Here is a 15,774-nt window from a genome sequence, read left to right on the forward strand (position 1 = left end):
ACGATCTGGCATCGTGCTACGTCCTCCATCAAGTGGAGGGCTTGCGGAACATGGCTGATGTGAGGGTTATCCAGGATCCTACCTTATGAGAATAACATGAAGGTTGGAATCCGGCCTGTATCAATGCAAAGAAAATATATCCTTGAGGATAAAGATATCCACAACCATAAGAGGCCATAGACGAAGGGAGAGCCAAGAGTTGCACACTTATAAGCTGGATATGAGGAATATTCGGCCATGTGTCGCCATTGCTGAAAGTTCTTGCCCCGTGGCTCAGTGGTCAAGCACGATGACCACTCTGATCAAAAGCTATCAATCCGCGAAATATTTAGTCTCTCTGGAGTCTTCTCACAATGGGACTCACCTAGTTGTCGGGAGGCTGACTAGCCAGACTCTGGCGCCAAAGTTGATACGGGGGAGAACGACACGGCAAGCTTCGACTTCATCTTCTGCCCCCGCCACTGTGTCTTTGGCTGTGCTTGTTTTCTGGGGCTAGCAGTCGCATAAAAAGGCTGCATGCATGGAAAATTAGAAAATATAGAGGGGTATGCGTTGAAAAGGGCCGACGTAAAAAACTTGTGACTTCTAATGTAAGGAGCTCAAACTAACCAAACTTTCCACCCATGCTTACATCTTTGCCATGTCAGTCTAGGCAAACGCCCATCGCTCTGACACTTGCAAACCTGACAAGTAGCTGGTTAATTTTGAACTCGCATTCAGCGGGTTGCATCGTCTCACGCGGCGCAAACTGTCAAAACTCGCTTAAATTTGAGCTCGTAGAGCCCAGTCGTAATATCCCCGCCAAGTATCCATGTTCCCTGTCCAGAGCCCCTCGCGTATGGCAAGGCAAAGCGGTCAAATTAAGAGGTCCAGTTACTAGCCAACGACGGGCTGAACGACGGCAAGGCAGCGTCACGCAAGAAAAGTGCTCTCCTGGCGGAGCAATTCATCCCACGGATATTGCCTGGCATGTGGTATATGAAGCACATCAGGCGTCTAAGCCAACTCACCCACATAAAACGTGCATAATTCACAAACCTTCTCATGACAAATACACTAGTACCTGTCTGGTAGTATTCGGTATCCCACATATATTGACTCCAACCCCCGTTTCATTAACTACCCGCAACCTAAAAAGGTTAATAAATGGAGAATACTAGATCGGAGCATTTTGGAGAAAAGAGCCTAGTAGTTGTTTAATTAAGAGCGGGCTGGAATGACTAGCATGCTTGCCCTTTATACTATATCAGTAAGGTTTGCCGCGCAACGACAGTTTCCAACCTGGCGTCAATAAAGCAAGAGGCATAATATAGCTACTACGGCTCAGTCGACTGGCTAGTAGAGAACGCTCCTCGAGAAAGTGTGTTGCGTGGAATATGAGCTACCACTAGAGCGGCTCGGAAGATTTCAGTAGGCCTTCACTTTTTCTGCTTTTGGGTAATGGAGATTTTTACACTTGAGCATAGTTTATTGTGTGAAAACTAGCCACGCACAGTAGTACCTGATATTCACCCCTTGCAGTTAATATATATCATCACCGACCGAGCACAGGGAAGGGGGGTCGTGTGATCTCTCGCTCTCTCTATCTCTCTAGCTGCGCAATGGCTTGCGGAGACTCCTCTGCCATACGATTTCTTAAGTAAGCGAGTCTCCGTGAGCCATTGCGCAGCTAAAGAGAAACTTGGGCTAGCCTTTTCATTTCTATGCCGAATTCAATAGAAAAATCGTCACGTCTTGAGAGTGTTTGACTCATGCAGTCTGTCCCCTTCGCCACCTATATCCACCGACAATGTCCATCGAGGTGGCCTATGCATCTCGCTTCAGGCAACCTAGCATATTAAATCATGCTTAAATCATGCATTATACTTGCGAGTCAGCAATTCTGGGCTGTATTCGCCAGTCTAGTCATCGTCTTTTGTTGCCGAATATTCTGTTATACATGGTCTCGCGAGAATACATATATAAGTAGCTGCCTATCTAAACTGTTACAAATCTCCCATCAGCAAATACTTATTCATTTCTCGTCCACAACCCCATTATTCGAGACTCCTGAAATCAACCATCACAATGGTATCCAAGGCTGCTATTACACTGGCCGCCCTGCTGTCGGCTTTTTCAGCAACAGCGGCCAGTATCGACAGGAGAATCGTCGGCGGAGAAGACGCCAGGGATGGCGAATTCCCATTCGTTGTTAGCATCACCGGGACGAATGGCATTTGCGGAGGCGCTTTGTTAGATAGCACTACGGTGCTTACTGCTGCCAGTTGTCTTCGGGGAACCGTCTCCGTGAGAGCGGGATCGCTGGTAAGTCTGCCCCCAGGGGCTATGGGAAGCATTGACGAAGCTAACAATGACGAATATAGCAACACAGGGCCGGCGGAAAAGAGGCGAAAATTGCCTCTCGAAAGCCACACCCCGATTATAAACTAAACAAGCGGAACCCTGCTCTTCCCTACGCTGATAACGATATTGGCATCATCAAACTGTCAAGTCCCATTGAGGAAGGCGACAAGATTAGCTATGCAAAGCTAGCGGAAGACGGTTCAGATCCTGTGGTCGGCTCCATGGCCACCGTTGCAGGCTGGTGAGTACTGTTATGAACATTGAAGCATAGCCCTGCCACGAAAGAAGCTAATAAAAACCAAAGGGGTCAACAAGAACCTACGTTCGCCCTCTTGGGCGAGGCAGCAGAGTTCATGGCCAATGTTACTATTCCTATCCACGCACGCGAAGTCTGTGCGAAGATGGATGCAGACGTAGGTGACAGGGATACAGTCATTTGCGCTGGTGGAAAGGGCAAGAATGCATGCATATATGACGGTGGCAGTCCTCTTATTGACGAGAAAACTAAACGGGTAATCGGTGTCACGTCATGGGGCATCCGGGATGAGAATGGCGACTTTTGTGGTCAGGCTCCCATGTTGTTCACCAGAGTCGGCCGCTACATCTCTTTCATTCACGAAAACATGGGGGGCTCCCCTGTTGATGCTAAGTTATGAACCGACATCCACGCCGACGCCTGACAAGGGTCACAAGCTTTGATGGTGGTGAGCAGTGTGTGGGTTCCAAGCTTCGAGTTTAGAGACGTGTCTGGAAGTCTACGCCTTGCCTGGGTGAGGACTCGCGAAGCTGCCTCGCACGTGGGCGTTCCTGAAGCCTGACAAGACGGGGCTCGTGTTCTTTTCTTGGCCTTCTCTCGACAGTCGTCTGAATGTCATGTTATTACAACTTATTGCTAGGAAATGCAACTTTAAAATATAGCTGTCACGTTATGAGACCTATTATTAACTGCGCTTCTTCAGAAAACCAATGCCCTTGTTGTTGTCCTTGTTGCAAACTCTGTTTTGAGCCATTGTTTAAATACCAAAGAATTTCGACATCTGTTGATTGACATGGCCGTAAAGGTGATCCAGTATCCTTCCGTTGGTACCCGAGACACAATTTCTGCTATACATCCTTCTTGGCTGACAGGTTCAAACTGTAGCACAATTACAGGCTGTTCAACCAAAGGTACGGAACACGCGGTTCTGTAAACAGGCATACTAAGTTTCTGTAGTATATCTAGTAAGATCCATGCCACTATCCTGGCGTCCGAGGTTAGGGCTTAACCGTTCCTCTTTACCTACGAGTGCTCGGCTTACAGGTGCGGTGGGACTGCAAGAGACACTATCAATTACCGCGTTTACTTTCCCATCTTCTCAGCACGCTGACCCCTTTACTAAATCCGTCATGAGTTGACTCAAAGTTTATTGAGCACTTTCGTATCTAAAATGTTTCTTCGTGGCTCCTAACCGGTACTCCCATTACTGTCCCGTCTCAAGAAGACGCTCTTAACGCACGTGGTAGTAATTTACATATTAGTAGCGTCAGAGTCGTTCAGCGATGCTTCATCGAAGGGAGTGCATTTTCTAGATAAAGAATTCTTAGGGAAATACATGGCGTTTGGGCTTTCCTGCGTCGCACTGCAGCTGGTCTGTGTATTTGGATGACTTATCTGTCGTCTTCGGTGAGTGTCGAAAATAATGACGTGTCAGATTTTCATTGAGGCTCAAGACAAAATCTCTGCACCCATCATCTAATACTTATATTTAGCTCACCTGAAATTCCAGGCTTTGCGAAAATAGTCCCCTCACGTAAGAGCAGCACCAAAGACTCAGGAAAATAAGGCAAGAAAGTGCGCAATTTTACATCAAACTGCGGCTGAGTAAGCTATTTACAACCAGATTGGCCGACGGGCTACATTATACATTTTATTCAGCCATCGCCTCCTTTGTTCCTGGCTGGCAGCCAGATATGCCTGTCTTGGCCTGCCCTGTTGCCTGGAATTCTGCAGCTGCGGCCATGTCGCCAAATTGCTGTCTCTTCTGGGGAATGCTCATTCTTGATAGTATCAATTTCGTTTTCTTAATTATTTGAATGCCGGATTCGTGAGTAGCTGTGATGACTTTGGATCTCGAAAGGAACGCGTTAAACGGTTTAATATTCATCAACCCACCTCCATCACCTGCAGTTACAGTTAAGCTACGCAGCTGCTGGAACTGGCGGCAATGCATATATCACTGCAACTATTTAAATCAGTATTACAGGCCTTTTACAAGCCTGCAGGGCCTTGGAATATAGCAGTGTGTGACTCATGATGAAGCGTATTGCGCGTTTCTGAAGGATAACCAACAAAGTGTCAATTCATGGAACATGACGACAGCCAGTTGATGCACTTCTCATCCAACGCCCTGAAAAATGGATTCAGAGCGTCAGGACCACTTCTTGTCCCCTCCCTGTTGGTCCGATTACATGTTCCGCCTTGTATTCATGGATTCTGCCTCATCACCAACCAACAAGCGACAATTCCAACACGTCTGACTCTTTGACCATAATCATGCATGCAGGCCTTGCATTGAACGTGTTTGAGTTGTTTTTCAACTTATTGAGGATGCTCTTGTAGCTCAAATCAACTCGTCTCCGCGGAGAACCGGCTCCTGCTTTGCCGTGATAGCAATGCGGCCGCCCCATCGACACAGTACATGCTGGCAGCGTGGCCTGAGATAGTAGTTATGTCTTCTTTTGACCGTTAACTCCACGCTCCTGAGGTAAAACTGAGTTTTGACTAGGAATTCTGCACCCCGCATCTGTCCGTTGTTCAAGTGATCCAAATACTGGGCACTGTTGGTGTTATGCGAGAGAGCAACACCATGCATGCCCTCCCCCTTTGCATCCCACGATATCATTGGCATACAAGAAACGCCCACTAGTGCTTTCGGTCAAGACCAGCTTTTTATCCGTGCGTGGATTCAATGTCATGACTGGAAACCAGATGGTCTGGCTCGAATATGCCTTATGGGTGGGAGGAAAGACTGTGTGGTGCTTGTGTGCTCCATGACGGCGCTTTCGTTATTAGTAGTTGTGATCCCCTTTGCTCTGTTGTTTTACCAGTTTCGTCCTTAGTTTCTATCGTGACCGAGTTTTTAAGCTGTTTAGTTCTCACTCTATCTGCTCTACTGGGATACTAAAGATGACGATGCAACTGGGCGCCGATGTGTATTACTACATGGTGCCCGGGGATAGTACTCCATACTATTATGGAAGTGATGGCAATTGGCATCCCGTCATTCACATTCAAGATATTACAGGGACTATCAATGAAGACGCGAACCATGCCGCCATATTTCTGAATCTCATGATGCGGCACAACAACTCATTCCGCAACGATGCCGGTGAACTTGTAGAGTTCACCAGAGCGATTGTGGTGTGAGTGTTGCCCCCGTTTGTTTCGTCCTCTTAGCCGACCGCTGATCGAATATTTCTATAACCGGGCTTCATGGATCAAGTGCCCTCTCTCGCGGATCCTTACAGCTATCTCGGTATCCAACAGAATGGTATTCAGCTCAGCAGTGACCGCCTTTTCATGAACGATGGATCTACACATATGTACCATTTTCGACCGGAACGGCCAGAAGGGTCTTTTTTCTACAGCGAGGCCTGGACCAGACGACAAATTTCGAACAAGCAGAATAATGCTTACTCGCAAAAAAACACCAAGGGAAAGAAGAAGGATCCTCCTTCTGAGGGTGGTCACGGTACAAAGAGCGGCTCGTCCAAGGGTAGCTCGTCCAAGGGAAGTTCGTCGAAAAGCAGTGCCTCAAAGACCGGCTCGTCCAAGCGCCGTACAAGCAAGGCTGGTCATTTCAGGCCGCCTAATAATGACGACTATGGCCCTGCGGCGGCCGCAGCCCCTGCTCGCAACATGAGTCGCCTCGACAAACAGCTTGGGAACTCGATATTCTCCGCGCCACGACTGGGCATACATGACCAACAAGCTGCAAATGCAATGCACGGGCCGAGCATAGACCGATTTGAGGTCAGCACATATGTCACCGGACCTTTGTTCGATGTTGCGAGACTCTGTCTTCTTATTCTTGTTCTTTCTTAGCATCCACCAGCTGGGTCAGAGTATTGTATGAGCGCTTATCTTGATGCGAGGTAGTCATGAGTACTCAGATACATACATACATGTACTGCTTTTTGTGTACTACGGCATATCTATATACTAAATCAGGCAAATATATCTCATCAAAGTCCGTCTATATCGTAGTTCTACTATTGGATAGTCTTTTGAACAAACTTAGAACGTAATTGGTGAAGCAGGGAGTACGTGTTTCATTGTTGGTTGCAATGTTGATTTCGTCGTTTATTGTTGTACAAAAACGTATTAGGGACATTGGTACATTCAATATTGGTACATTGGTACATTGGTACCTTGGTACCTCCTGATCAATATGTGAATTTCGCATCCTCTGCCTCTGAGAACATCCAACTTGACGCATCGCGGTTCTCGCTTGTCCCCGTCAATCTCGCCGACGATGCCTTATGAAGTCTCAAAGCAGCCACCGCCGCCTCCCCAGAAATACGCTGTTGGTTATGGCTGGTGGGACGAGTATAAACATAGTGTACAGGTATTGCCCCATGAACGAATTGAGCGCTATGTTCCCGGGCGGTTTCATCCAGTAGCACTTGGCGATACTTTTCACAACGGTCGGTATACAGTCAGAAATAAGCTTGGACACGGGGGATTTTCGACCGTCTGGCTGGCGAGAGACAACGACGTTGGGTAAGCAAGCGGATTATTCTTCAGTGTGCGAGACTGATTTCTCGCAGGCGTTGGACCTCGTTGAAAATTAAACAGGCCTACGTCTCGACGACGTCTTTGGACGATGACAAAGAAGTCAGGGCTTTGAGGGTTCTCGAGCAGAATTATGTATCGAGCAATTCATCAAGCCCACCGTGTTTCGCTCGGCTTTTGGACAGTTTCCACCACCATGGACCAAATGGCACGCACACCTGCGTTGTCACCGAACTCCTCGGACCAACATTATTTCATCTGGTGGCCAATTACAATGATTATCAAATTCAGGAGCTTTTTCGCCCCGATACCATTTTAAGGGCCTCTAGACAGCTCCTAGAGGCAATTCATATGGTTCAAGAGTACGGGATTGTACATGGAGGTATCGTTTGTTATTCATCCCCTTGCCCACATGATCCGAGACTCGAAGACTAAAATTTGCAGACATATCTTCAGGAAATGTGGCTTTCACATGCTACCAGCTGCTCGAAAATGACGACGAACTTGAAGAGATTCCCGGGGGGGATCCCATCGTCGCCGAGTACACGGCGACCGAACCGTTGCCAAGCCACCTTCCAAAGCATATCGTGAGCGCGGCTTCCTGGAATGGTTGGTATGATTACGCAATGGAGGACGTCAGGTTGGTAGACTGGGGGGAATCTTTTCCCACCAGTCAGACGGCAACGGCAACTCATCTTGCTCAACCCTGCGATCTGAAATCCCCCGAGACCTTCTTCGTCGGTTCAGTCGACTACCGGCACGATTTGTGGAGGGTAGGCTGCATGGTATGTCTGCCTGTTTGTCTTGCGTCTCTCTCCGACTTGCAGACTTAGTAGCCTTACCAGATCTCACTTCTAGATCTACACATTATTCCATCAAAGGTCACCATTTGGGTTCTCCTCTTGCGATGCCAAGGATATCCAAAAGCAGACACAGGTCATCGGTCCGTTGCCACCCAAGTGGCACACGATGTGGTTGAAATTGATAGAGGAAAGCCCCAAGTACGAACCATTACGTAAGTTCTTCTTGGCCAGGGCTTGTATCACTATGACGTTTGTCTTATGCTGATGATAGCGGACAACGCGCTCAAACGTCTTGACCAAAGTTTTGAGCCGCGAAGGTTGGCCATTATTTCTCACGCAGAAAAGACCTATGAGAGTGACGACGACGAATACCATGTGAAAGACGACTACGAGGCATTGACTTGTCTCCTAAGCGTGATGGAAGGGCTCATGCAGCATGACCCTGAGAAACGCAGCTTCGCTCAAGAAGCCGCGGCGAAAATTCAGTGGCACGATTACCGGAGAGACTTGGGGTCAGATGTATCCGAGGAAGACGTTACTGAGAGCGAGGAGGAACAGGAGTCTGACAGCTGACGAGCTTCTTTCATGCCGCTTCCACTCGGGATGTATCCTCATGGAAGAGTCGAAGGGTCAACACCAGTCTTCTCATAAAGAAGGCCGACTCATCAGACGGCGGGGAAGTGGAACTAGAATGCCTTTCTTGGCTCCCTGGTGAGAATGTTGAACCAAGGCGGCAGAGGCGAAACTAGCTGGAGCCCCAAGCCAGACAGCTCCATTGACGAAAGCCTTTAGAGTTCAGACAGTGGCAGTATCAATGATGAGAAGAAGACCTAGTCGAGCATGTGGGAACTGAGAGCACAAACCGAACCAAATAGATGACAGGAATAATATGTGCAGACGTGTTCTGCATCATTTGCATATTTATCAGAGCAGCCTGTCTCTATAAATTCACGGTCAGAAAAGCCTTCCACCTACGAATATAAGAAACAGTTAGGATTATTATCGCCGCGCGTCTTTGGCGTTCCGGGACAACCGTGTAATCAAAAGCAGTAGCCACCACACACCATAGCAGCGACGTAATCTTCACGGATACGCAATAGGCAGCAATCCTGCTTGAGGCCCAGCAATAGCTGACTCGTGGACATGGGCCTTATTAGTCCAAAGGTAAGGGGTATAGTGGGATATAGCCCACTAGAAACTACATGCATTAATAAGACATTCATGCCTTATATGCTACGAGTCAGCAAATCGCATTGAAAACTGGGTGAGTTTAAAGCCAGCTAGCAATAGCTGCGAAATAGCCTTTTTTGGTAGCCCTTTAATTTCCGTCAAAATGGCTAGCGTCTTAGGGTCACGGCAATTGTTTGAACCCTTTATTAAACCCCGTTAAAACTGACTTGCAAAAATACATGTGGGCTTGTCAAGACGTTATATATAGTCTGGTGCTTGTAAAGAACTGGCTCTACTTGTCTCTACATGTAGGCGCGACTAAAAATAATGGCACAGTTAAAGAGAACGACATGGGATCTTCACTAACAGTGCAAGTAGTAATAGTGCCGCCGGTTTACGCGGGGACCCTGGCCGTTGCATTAACTGACTTACTCGTTTCTAACTTGGCAGGCTTGTCTCCTTTTCTTCAAAGACTGCTGTGTTTCGTATATATTCTAACCCCTGTTTGATTAATAACCCGTCACCTGACAAGGTTAATAGAGCATAAGAGGTGAGTAGTTATTAAGTAACATTAGTACGTATTGAACAAGTCACTCATGACTGTTCAATCTAGTACTATACAGGATCGCTACTATCGCTAGGTCCAGGCTCTAGCCTGAACTATAACAGATTTATAGTAGTATTAATAAATCCTGGTAAGAGTACTAGCTTTCTGGCTTTTTCTCTTAAAAACCAAGTACTTACTCCCCCTATCTTTACTTTATTTATTATATACCCTCTTATAAAGTCACGGCTAAATACTTAAATAGGGGTTAGGGTATATATTGCATTTACCAGTATATCCCTGCCAGCCGCACAAACCAAGCCACTATACACGAGTAAGTATCAATAACACAATCCAATCACAGTATGTTTAGCTGTAATTGACCTGGCAAGGAAGTTTATAAAGATTATGCAAGAGCCTCTTTAGTAATAAAAGCGTGGTAAAAGTTACGTGTCGTGCAAGGTATTATCCCTGTACATGAAAAGAAAATCTCTTGTTGTACTCGTGGCAAAAGGGAGACTCCCTCGTATAGAAAGCTATATTGCTGCCCTCACTTCACATCCAACTATTTATCCTTTACCAGGCAACCTGTGTCTAGTTTTTATTCATTCCCATTTCCACGGCCAGCCTACAGACCATCATCAAACCCAATCTTCATCCTACCCACCATGGCTTCCATCAAGAGCTCCCTCTTACTTGCCTCCCTCGCAAGCCTTTCTCTGGCCACACCTGTCCGTGAGAAGCAATCGCCGCGTGCACAACTACTGCCCTATTACCTTGGCAAGCCGCACAAGTGGCCTAGTCTGCAATGTGCAGCCACAGGCCAGTGGGGGCGCGTTCTTGACGAAAAGATTTGCGGCACCTGGTACTTTTGCCACTATACTGTCCTTGCGACTGCCAGGGACTACGATCTTGGGCACGACCAGTCATACCGGACATTTGATGCGTGTCTCAAGGATCGTGAGCCCGCGCCAGATGGTCAAGAAGGTTCTGAAAGGCTACAGGAAAGTCTGGTTCCTTATATGGAGCGGGCCGTCCATTCCGATGATCCTTGTGTCGCGTATAGTCTTGCCAGACCACAAAGCGCCATGTTTTGGTGCAGCACCGACCAATATTGCAAGGAAAATGTCGAGCAGGGTCGCAAGACTCTTGACGAGTGCCTGGCACTTTTCGAGAAGCGACCCGTAGGCCCTGAACATCCCGAGGATCCCAAGTCTGATACGCAGCTCTTTCAAGGGGAGGACGATTCGGAACCGATGCCCGTCTGGACTTGAGCGTATACTTTTCTCGGACATGTCCACCTGGCTAGATCTTCACCTTTGAGCTGGCATATTTGAACAAGTCTCTGCACGCTTCTTTAATACAGGGCGTCCATGAATCTTGCCATTTCCCCAAGCTTTGATATCACAGGGTGGGGACACCCAGGCTACTAGTTTAGAAAAGAAAATATATGTACGAGATCAAATAAATATATATATATTTTCACACCCGATGTTTATGCTAAGTTCTCACGGCATATCCTCTTTATATAACTGTGGTATAGAAATCTCAGAATTGCCGCAATAGTATTATACCAGACTGCATATCTTGCCAGGGGTATACGTGAAAGCAATCTATCAGATTAAGAAACTTATTATTATGTTCTAGGTTAAGTATTACTAGTAATAAACACACGTGCCAAATATAAACTAGGTTTTATAGCGTAGCGCAGCTTTATTGTTAACAGTCTTTAGTTGGCCTGATTATTATACTAACTTTCTCATTTTTAACCTAGATATATTTAAGATTATACTTATATAAACACCCTTATTAGTTTATATTATAGCTAGGCTATTAGTAATAACAGAGAAGTAGACTGGGTTAAATTAGATAGCGCAGCATTTTTAGGGCCCCTAACAGGGCAAAGTGATATCTGGTATTTATGTTCAAGAGTCTGGTATTTAGCAAATAATATAGCGAAAGTCTGTTTAAACAGCAACACCTGTACCAAGGCCGTAAAAACGAGGTTATTAAAGAGGCTCGCAGTCACGCTTTGCTTTTCAAGTTTATAAATTACAAGTAGTAAATAAAGTCAAGTATTACGGTTTCGATCTCCAAACGCGGCGTCAAATGTCGCCGCGTTTGGCGGCAACAGCCCGGGAATAAAGAAGATCCTGATGCTACGTCCGTCCGTCTCCGTGAGGAGATCCCGACGGATAAAGCCGAAGCAGCCCTACCACCCCCCAGTGCTTGACCCTGTACAGATTTGTACCCGAGTTTGTGTCCCAAAGGCAGATCCACTACCGTTGGATGCCGTGAGTGAGGATTTACTCGTGTGGGGACTGTGCACAGCGACGGACATGACATGAATGTCGTCGCGGGACGTGTATGATGTTACTCTAGTTTCTCCTCGGGTGCAGGTGAAGTATCTAGTTTCGGGGATGAGAAGAGAAGAGCACTGTGGCTGTATCGCACCCCTGCTCAAGCAAAATAACTCAAAGTTGGCCTAGAGCCTAGATGAACTAATGAAAGTGAAGCCATGGCTTTGTCTTGCGGCTATGGGCAGCAGCGGTGAAAAATCAAATAATCGATTCTGGTATTCTTTCCATGCCTTCCTTCCAGGACCCACAGGAGTCGAATCAAGCAAGCTGCGGCGTTGCTCGCAAATGTCGGCATAAATTATAATACTGTTCTGTTTTTCATGCCAGCCTCTTCCAATATTATGTCCAAATTTCAACATGGAATTTCGAACCCCTTTTACCATGTTAGTTTGTGCGTCCAACAGCCGACTTACACATCTTGGCGAATAAAGTCTTCTGTTGATTGGTTCATGTGGACAAAAAGGGTCCTATGGAGACGCGAAGCATTCCGTATAACCCTAGGGTCCGTTTGCTTCCAAAAGCTCAAGGACCATCTCTCTAACCACCATAGCATAAAGCGGCCTGTGCAATGAGCATGATCGAGCACACAGATGCCGTAGTCCCCATCTCTCGTCCTCAATCTCCAAGATCAGACGTCGCAGTGTATAGCAGCTCGTGAGTCGTCACGACCCAGTCCACGGGACAACTGCTACAAGATGCACGAGAGCCACCTTTCCTCAGCCCATTCCAGCCCTAATTCTTCACAAGATATAACAAGGGTACGGTACTATAGGGTCATGCGAGTTCGCACGCTCCCAATAAGTGGGTTGTGGCACGAGTATTTAAACATGTGCGCCGACGATGCGCACTCCAGAACTACACCACCACCTTTTTTTCTCATCTCGTGTTTTAGCACGCAGACAAAGTGTGGCACGAGCCCGTCCCGACACCTACCATGCGATTCGCTTCCTTTGCCCTTGCCCTCGCGGGCTCTGCCGGCGTAGCCGTGGCCGACTGCAGCAGCTACACGGCATATCCCGACGATGGCGAGATTGCGCTGTACCGCAACTACAACTGCCACGGGAAATATTCCAACGTCGGCGCCATGAACACGTGCGTGAGCAAGGTTAACTTCGACGCCTGCTCTGCCATTACGAGGAAGGGCGTCACCTGCGACATTTACAAATCCAACGACTGCGATGGAGGGTACATTGCTACCATTGACTCGGACGGCTACCGATACTTTTGCGGGTGGGTGGTTGATACCGTCAAGAGTGTTCGGTGTCGCTCGGCCTAAGCCGACTTGAAAAGGTAGTAAGGTGCTTTTGCTGTTTCTTCTATGCGGATACTAAAGCTGGCTAGTTACTGAAACGATGGTCAGGGACGCCGTCATGGCTCAAGGTTGGGAGCATGTACATGTCGCCGAGGCGAGTTGGTCGCGGAGGATTAGGTCTTCTAGTTTAGAAGGCAGAGTTATATAGATACACGCCCGCCACAGGTACTATATGACAACTTGTTAGGTGATTATACGGCTTCTATGTGACGCGCAGGTCCTGAGAACGACGTGGGAGTTGCCAGACCCCCCAAGCCACCAAGTTTGCCAAACCATCTTTGCCTTGTAGTTTTTTCAACGAGTGAAAAGGCAACCGCCTCAGTATTTTTAACTAGTCTAACACAATAACACTTTTCTTTAGTTCCTCGCGGTACTTGGAAGCCATGCTAGCATAGTTATTCAGTCCATGTAGACAGCGCGGGTGAATGCGCACCGAGAAACTTGTCAAGTTTACCGCTCATGTTATGCTTCGTGATACAAGTCCCGCATGTCCTCTATATTTTGACATGTTGATACAGCGCTTGCGCCACACGCATTCGCCATGGTGTGTGGTGAGTCGCATCTCGCCCGGTTGTCCGCTACCCTCAGAGAGGGCCGAGTCCTTGAATAGGGTTGTATGAGACTCTTCGTCGTGGATATTTTCCTTAACAACTTGCCTTTAGTTAAACTTTGCCAGCTTGGTTCCTGTACGCAACTCGAGATCAATGTTGAGCTCTTGGTAACACCGTTGCCTTTGTTGGAGCTGATGCCGGAACACAGCATTTGCAGTGGCCATGTTTCTGCGCATCCAGTCAGCTTTCATTGGTGACATGGCCATTCCTATGCCTACCAGCAACCTGTGGTTCGTGTCAAACGATGGCGAATTGGATATATTCCTAACTGGCCCAGAACATATATTAAGTTCGAGCAAGACGATCAGGGCGCGCTTATTGAGAGCAAATCCTGTTTCTGACCCACATAGAATAGACTTCTCGCTGATCGCAATTTATACTATATATGGGTCAATGAATACCCGTGTTACTCCATCTTGGCTATGTATAGGAGAGAGAATACATGGGGCCGAGACCACTGTCGGTAGTTGATTGTGGCACTGGCTTTAGCCTCTCGGATCAATCCCTGAAACAAATTAGTTTCAGGCTCCCCAGATCTGAAAGTATCTGTATATATGTATATTTTTGCAAGAGGGTGCGCCACACCACTTGGGGTCAGAGCACTAAAAGCTTATCCACCGAATTAACCTTAATTCATAAGGAAAACAGTTTCCCCCGCGTTGATTAAAGGGTACTTTCGCACGACAAGCTAGCTGAAAGCAGTAGCCGCTAATGTTCTATGTTCCGGTGTGGCCAAGTACGCAGGTTAAGCGATGCTACGCTTTGGAGTATGGGCGATACTATCCATGGATCTTGGTACCAAGCAAAGTATGTAGTGCGCATCTATCTATACATGGTTTCTATTTTTCATCGATGTTATATATCACGGGTTCTTTCTTCTCTTCTCTTCTCCATCTCCCAATCCGCACTTGAGACACGCCGGCGAGTTTTGCTTCCGTCACAACCTTTTTTTAGCACATCCTGTTTAATTTCACAACATCGCTTTTGCGAGAATACCATCTTTTTTTTTTTACAACCTTCAACATGAGATTCACCATCGACTCTACGCTCATTACCGCCGCTCTGGCTCTCTCGGCCGCCCAGACGGGCCTGGCTGCGCCTGTGCCACAAACCAACGGAGCCGGTAACCTCTTGTCTGGCATCCCTCTCGTCGGGAACTTGTTAGGACCCCTCCTGTCCGGCATTCCCCTTGTCGGCGGCTTGCTCGGCGGAGGCGGCGGCGGTGCTGGTGCTGGTGCTGGTTCCGCCTTGTCTGGCATCCCCATCGTCGGCGGCTTGCTCGGCGGAGGAGGTGGCGGCGCTGGTGCCGGCCTCGGCGGCCTCGGCGGTCTGCTGGGCAGAGACGGTGACGCTATTCCGAGGGAGGAGAACAGCGCCAGCTCCTAAGTACATGGAGCACCAGACGCGTCTGGTTGCGACGGGCCAACTGAGCTGGCTGGTCTCGTTGTCGCGACTAGCAGACACGGACCGAACTGAATACTGGACTGGTGCTTTGTTGAATCTATCGAGCTACGGAATTGGGGCCTGTTTTATAGCTGGACATGACCACAACCGGGCAGCTTAGTTGGAACGCTGAGCAACCATGCAGCTACTTTATCACCACGCCTGGATGACCTCGTGGATGGATCGACACTTGCGGATACCGTTGTTAGTTTGGGGGCAATTAATGAACTAATTGACTAACTTTTTCTATTGCCGAAGTCAAAGTATTTCCTACTATATACGATATATCGTGTAGGTTTTCAGTTTAATGCGGTGCGCTTAACTGGCCTGAATTATATTGAAAAGTGTGTGCCAGATATCTATTTCCAAGGGAATTGATAGAGCGGCATGAAACTTTTGATACAGAGGCATGAC

The 15,774-nt window shown here is 47.6% G+C and overlaps 6 protein-coding genes across 6 annotated transcripts; all 6 read left to right on the top strand.

The window, feature by feature from the left end:
* Nucleotides 1-2,067: 2,067 nt before the first annotated feature.
* MAA_03198 (Peptidase S1/S6, chymotrypsin/Hap) lies at nt 2,068-2,999 on the top strand (the record flags this gene model as incomplete). Its single annotated transcript, XM_007821196.1, has 3 exons — nt 2,068-2,304; nt 2,364-2,584; nt 2,648-2,999. 3 exons carry the CDS (start codon nt 2,068-2,070, stop codon nt 2,997-2,999), a joined length of 810 nt encoding a protein of 269 aa, XP_007819387.1.
* A 2,816-nt stretch (nt 3,000-5,815) lies between these two features.
* On the top strand, nt 5,816-6,427 carry MAA_03199 (uncharacterized protein; the record flags this gene model as incomplete). Its single annotated transcript, XM_007821197.1, has 1 exon — nt 5,816-6,427. The coding sequence occupies one exon, from the start codon at nt 5,816-5,818 to the stop codon at nt 6,425-6,427; it is 612 nt and encodes a 203-aa protein (XP_007819388.1).
* A 430-nt stretch (nt 6,428-6,857) lies between these two features.
* On the top strand, nt 6,858-8,493 carry MAA_11143 (serine/threonine protein kinase, AGC family; the record flags this gene model as incomplete). Its single annotated transcript, XM_011413109.1, has 5 exons — nt 6,858-7,105; nt 7,153-7,499; nt 7,562-7,902; nt 7,976-8,132; nt 8,192-8,493. The coding sequence occupies 5 exons, from the start codon at nt 6,858-6,860 to the stop codon at nt 8,491-8,493; spliced, it is 1,395 nt and encodes a 464-aa protein (XP_011411411.1).
* Nucleotides 8,494-10,302: 1,809 nt separating this feature from the next.
* Nucleotides 10,303-10,908, top strand: MAA_03200 (uncharacterized protein; the record flags this gene model as incomplete). Its single annotated transcript, XM_007821198.1, has 1 exon — nt 10,303-10,908. The coding sequence occupies one exon, from the start codon at nt 10,303-10,305 to the stop codon at nt 10,906-10,908; it is 606 nt and encodes a 201-aa protein (XP_007819389.1).
* Nucleotides 10,909-12,928: 2,020 nt separating this feature from the next.
* Nucleotides 12,929-13,270, top strand: MAA_03201 (uncharacterized protein; the record flags this gene model as incomplete). The annotated part of the gene is made up of 1 exon (XM_007821199.1): nt 12,929-13,270. One exon carries the CDS (start codon nt 12,929-12,931, stop codon nt 13,268-13,270), a length of 342 nt encoding a protein of 113 aa, XP_007819390.1.
* A 1,670-nt stretch (nt 13,271-14,940) lies between these two features.
* Nucleotides 14,941-15,303, top strand: MAA_03202 (uncharacterized protein; the record flags this gene model as incomplete). Its single annotated transcript, XM_007821200.1, has 1 exon — nt 14,941-15,303. One exon carries the CDS (start codon nt 14,941-14,943, stop codon nt 15,301-15,303), a length of 363 nt encoding a protein of 120 aa, XP_007819391.1.
* Between the last annotated feature and the right edge of the window lie 471 nt (nt 15,304-15,774).

This window comes from Metarhizium robertsii (genome assembly GCF_000187425.2).
Source record: "Metarhizium robertsii ARSEF 23 chromosome Unknown MAA_Scf_4, whole genome shotgun sequence".
Classification (NCBI taxonomy): Eukaryota; Fungi; Ascomycota; class Sordariomycetes; order Hypocreales; family Clavicipitaceae; genus Metarhizium; species Metarhizium robertsii.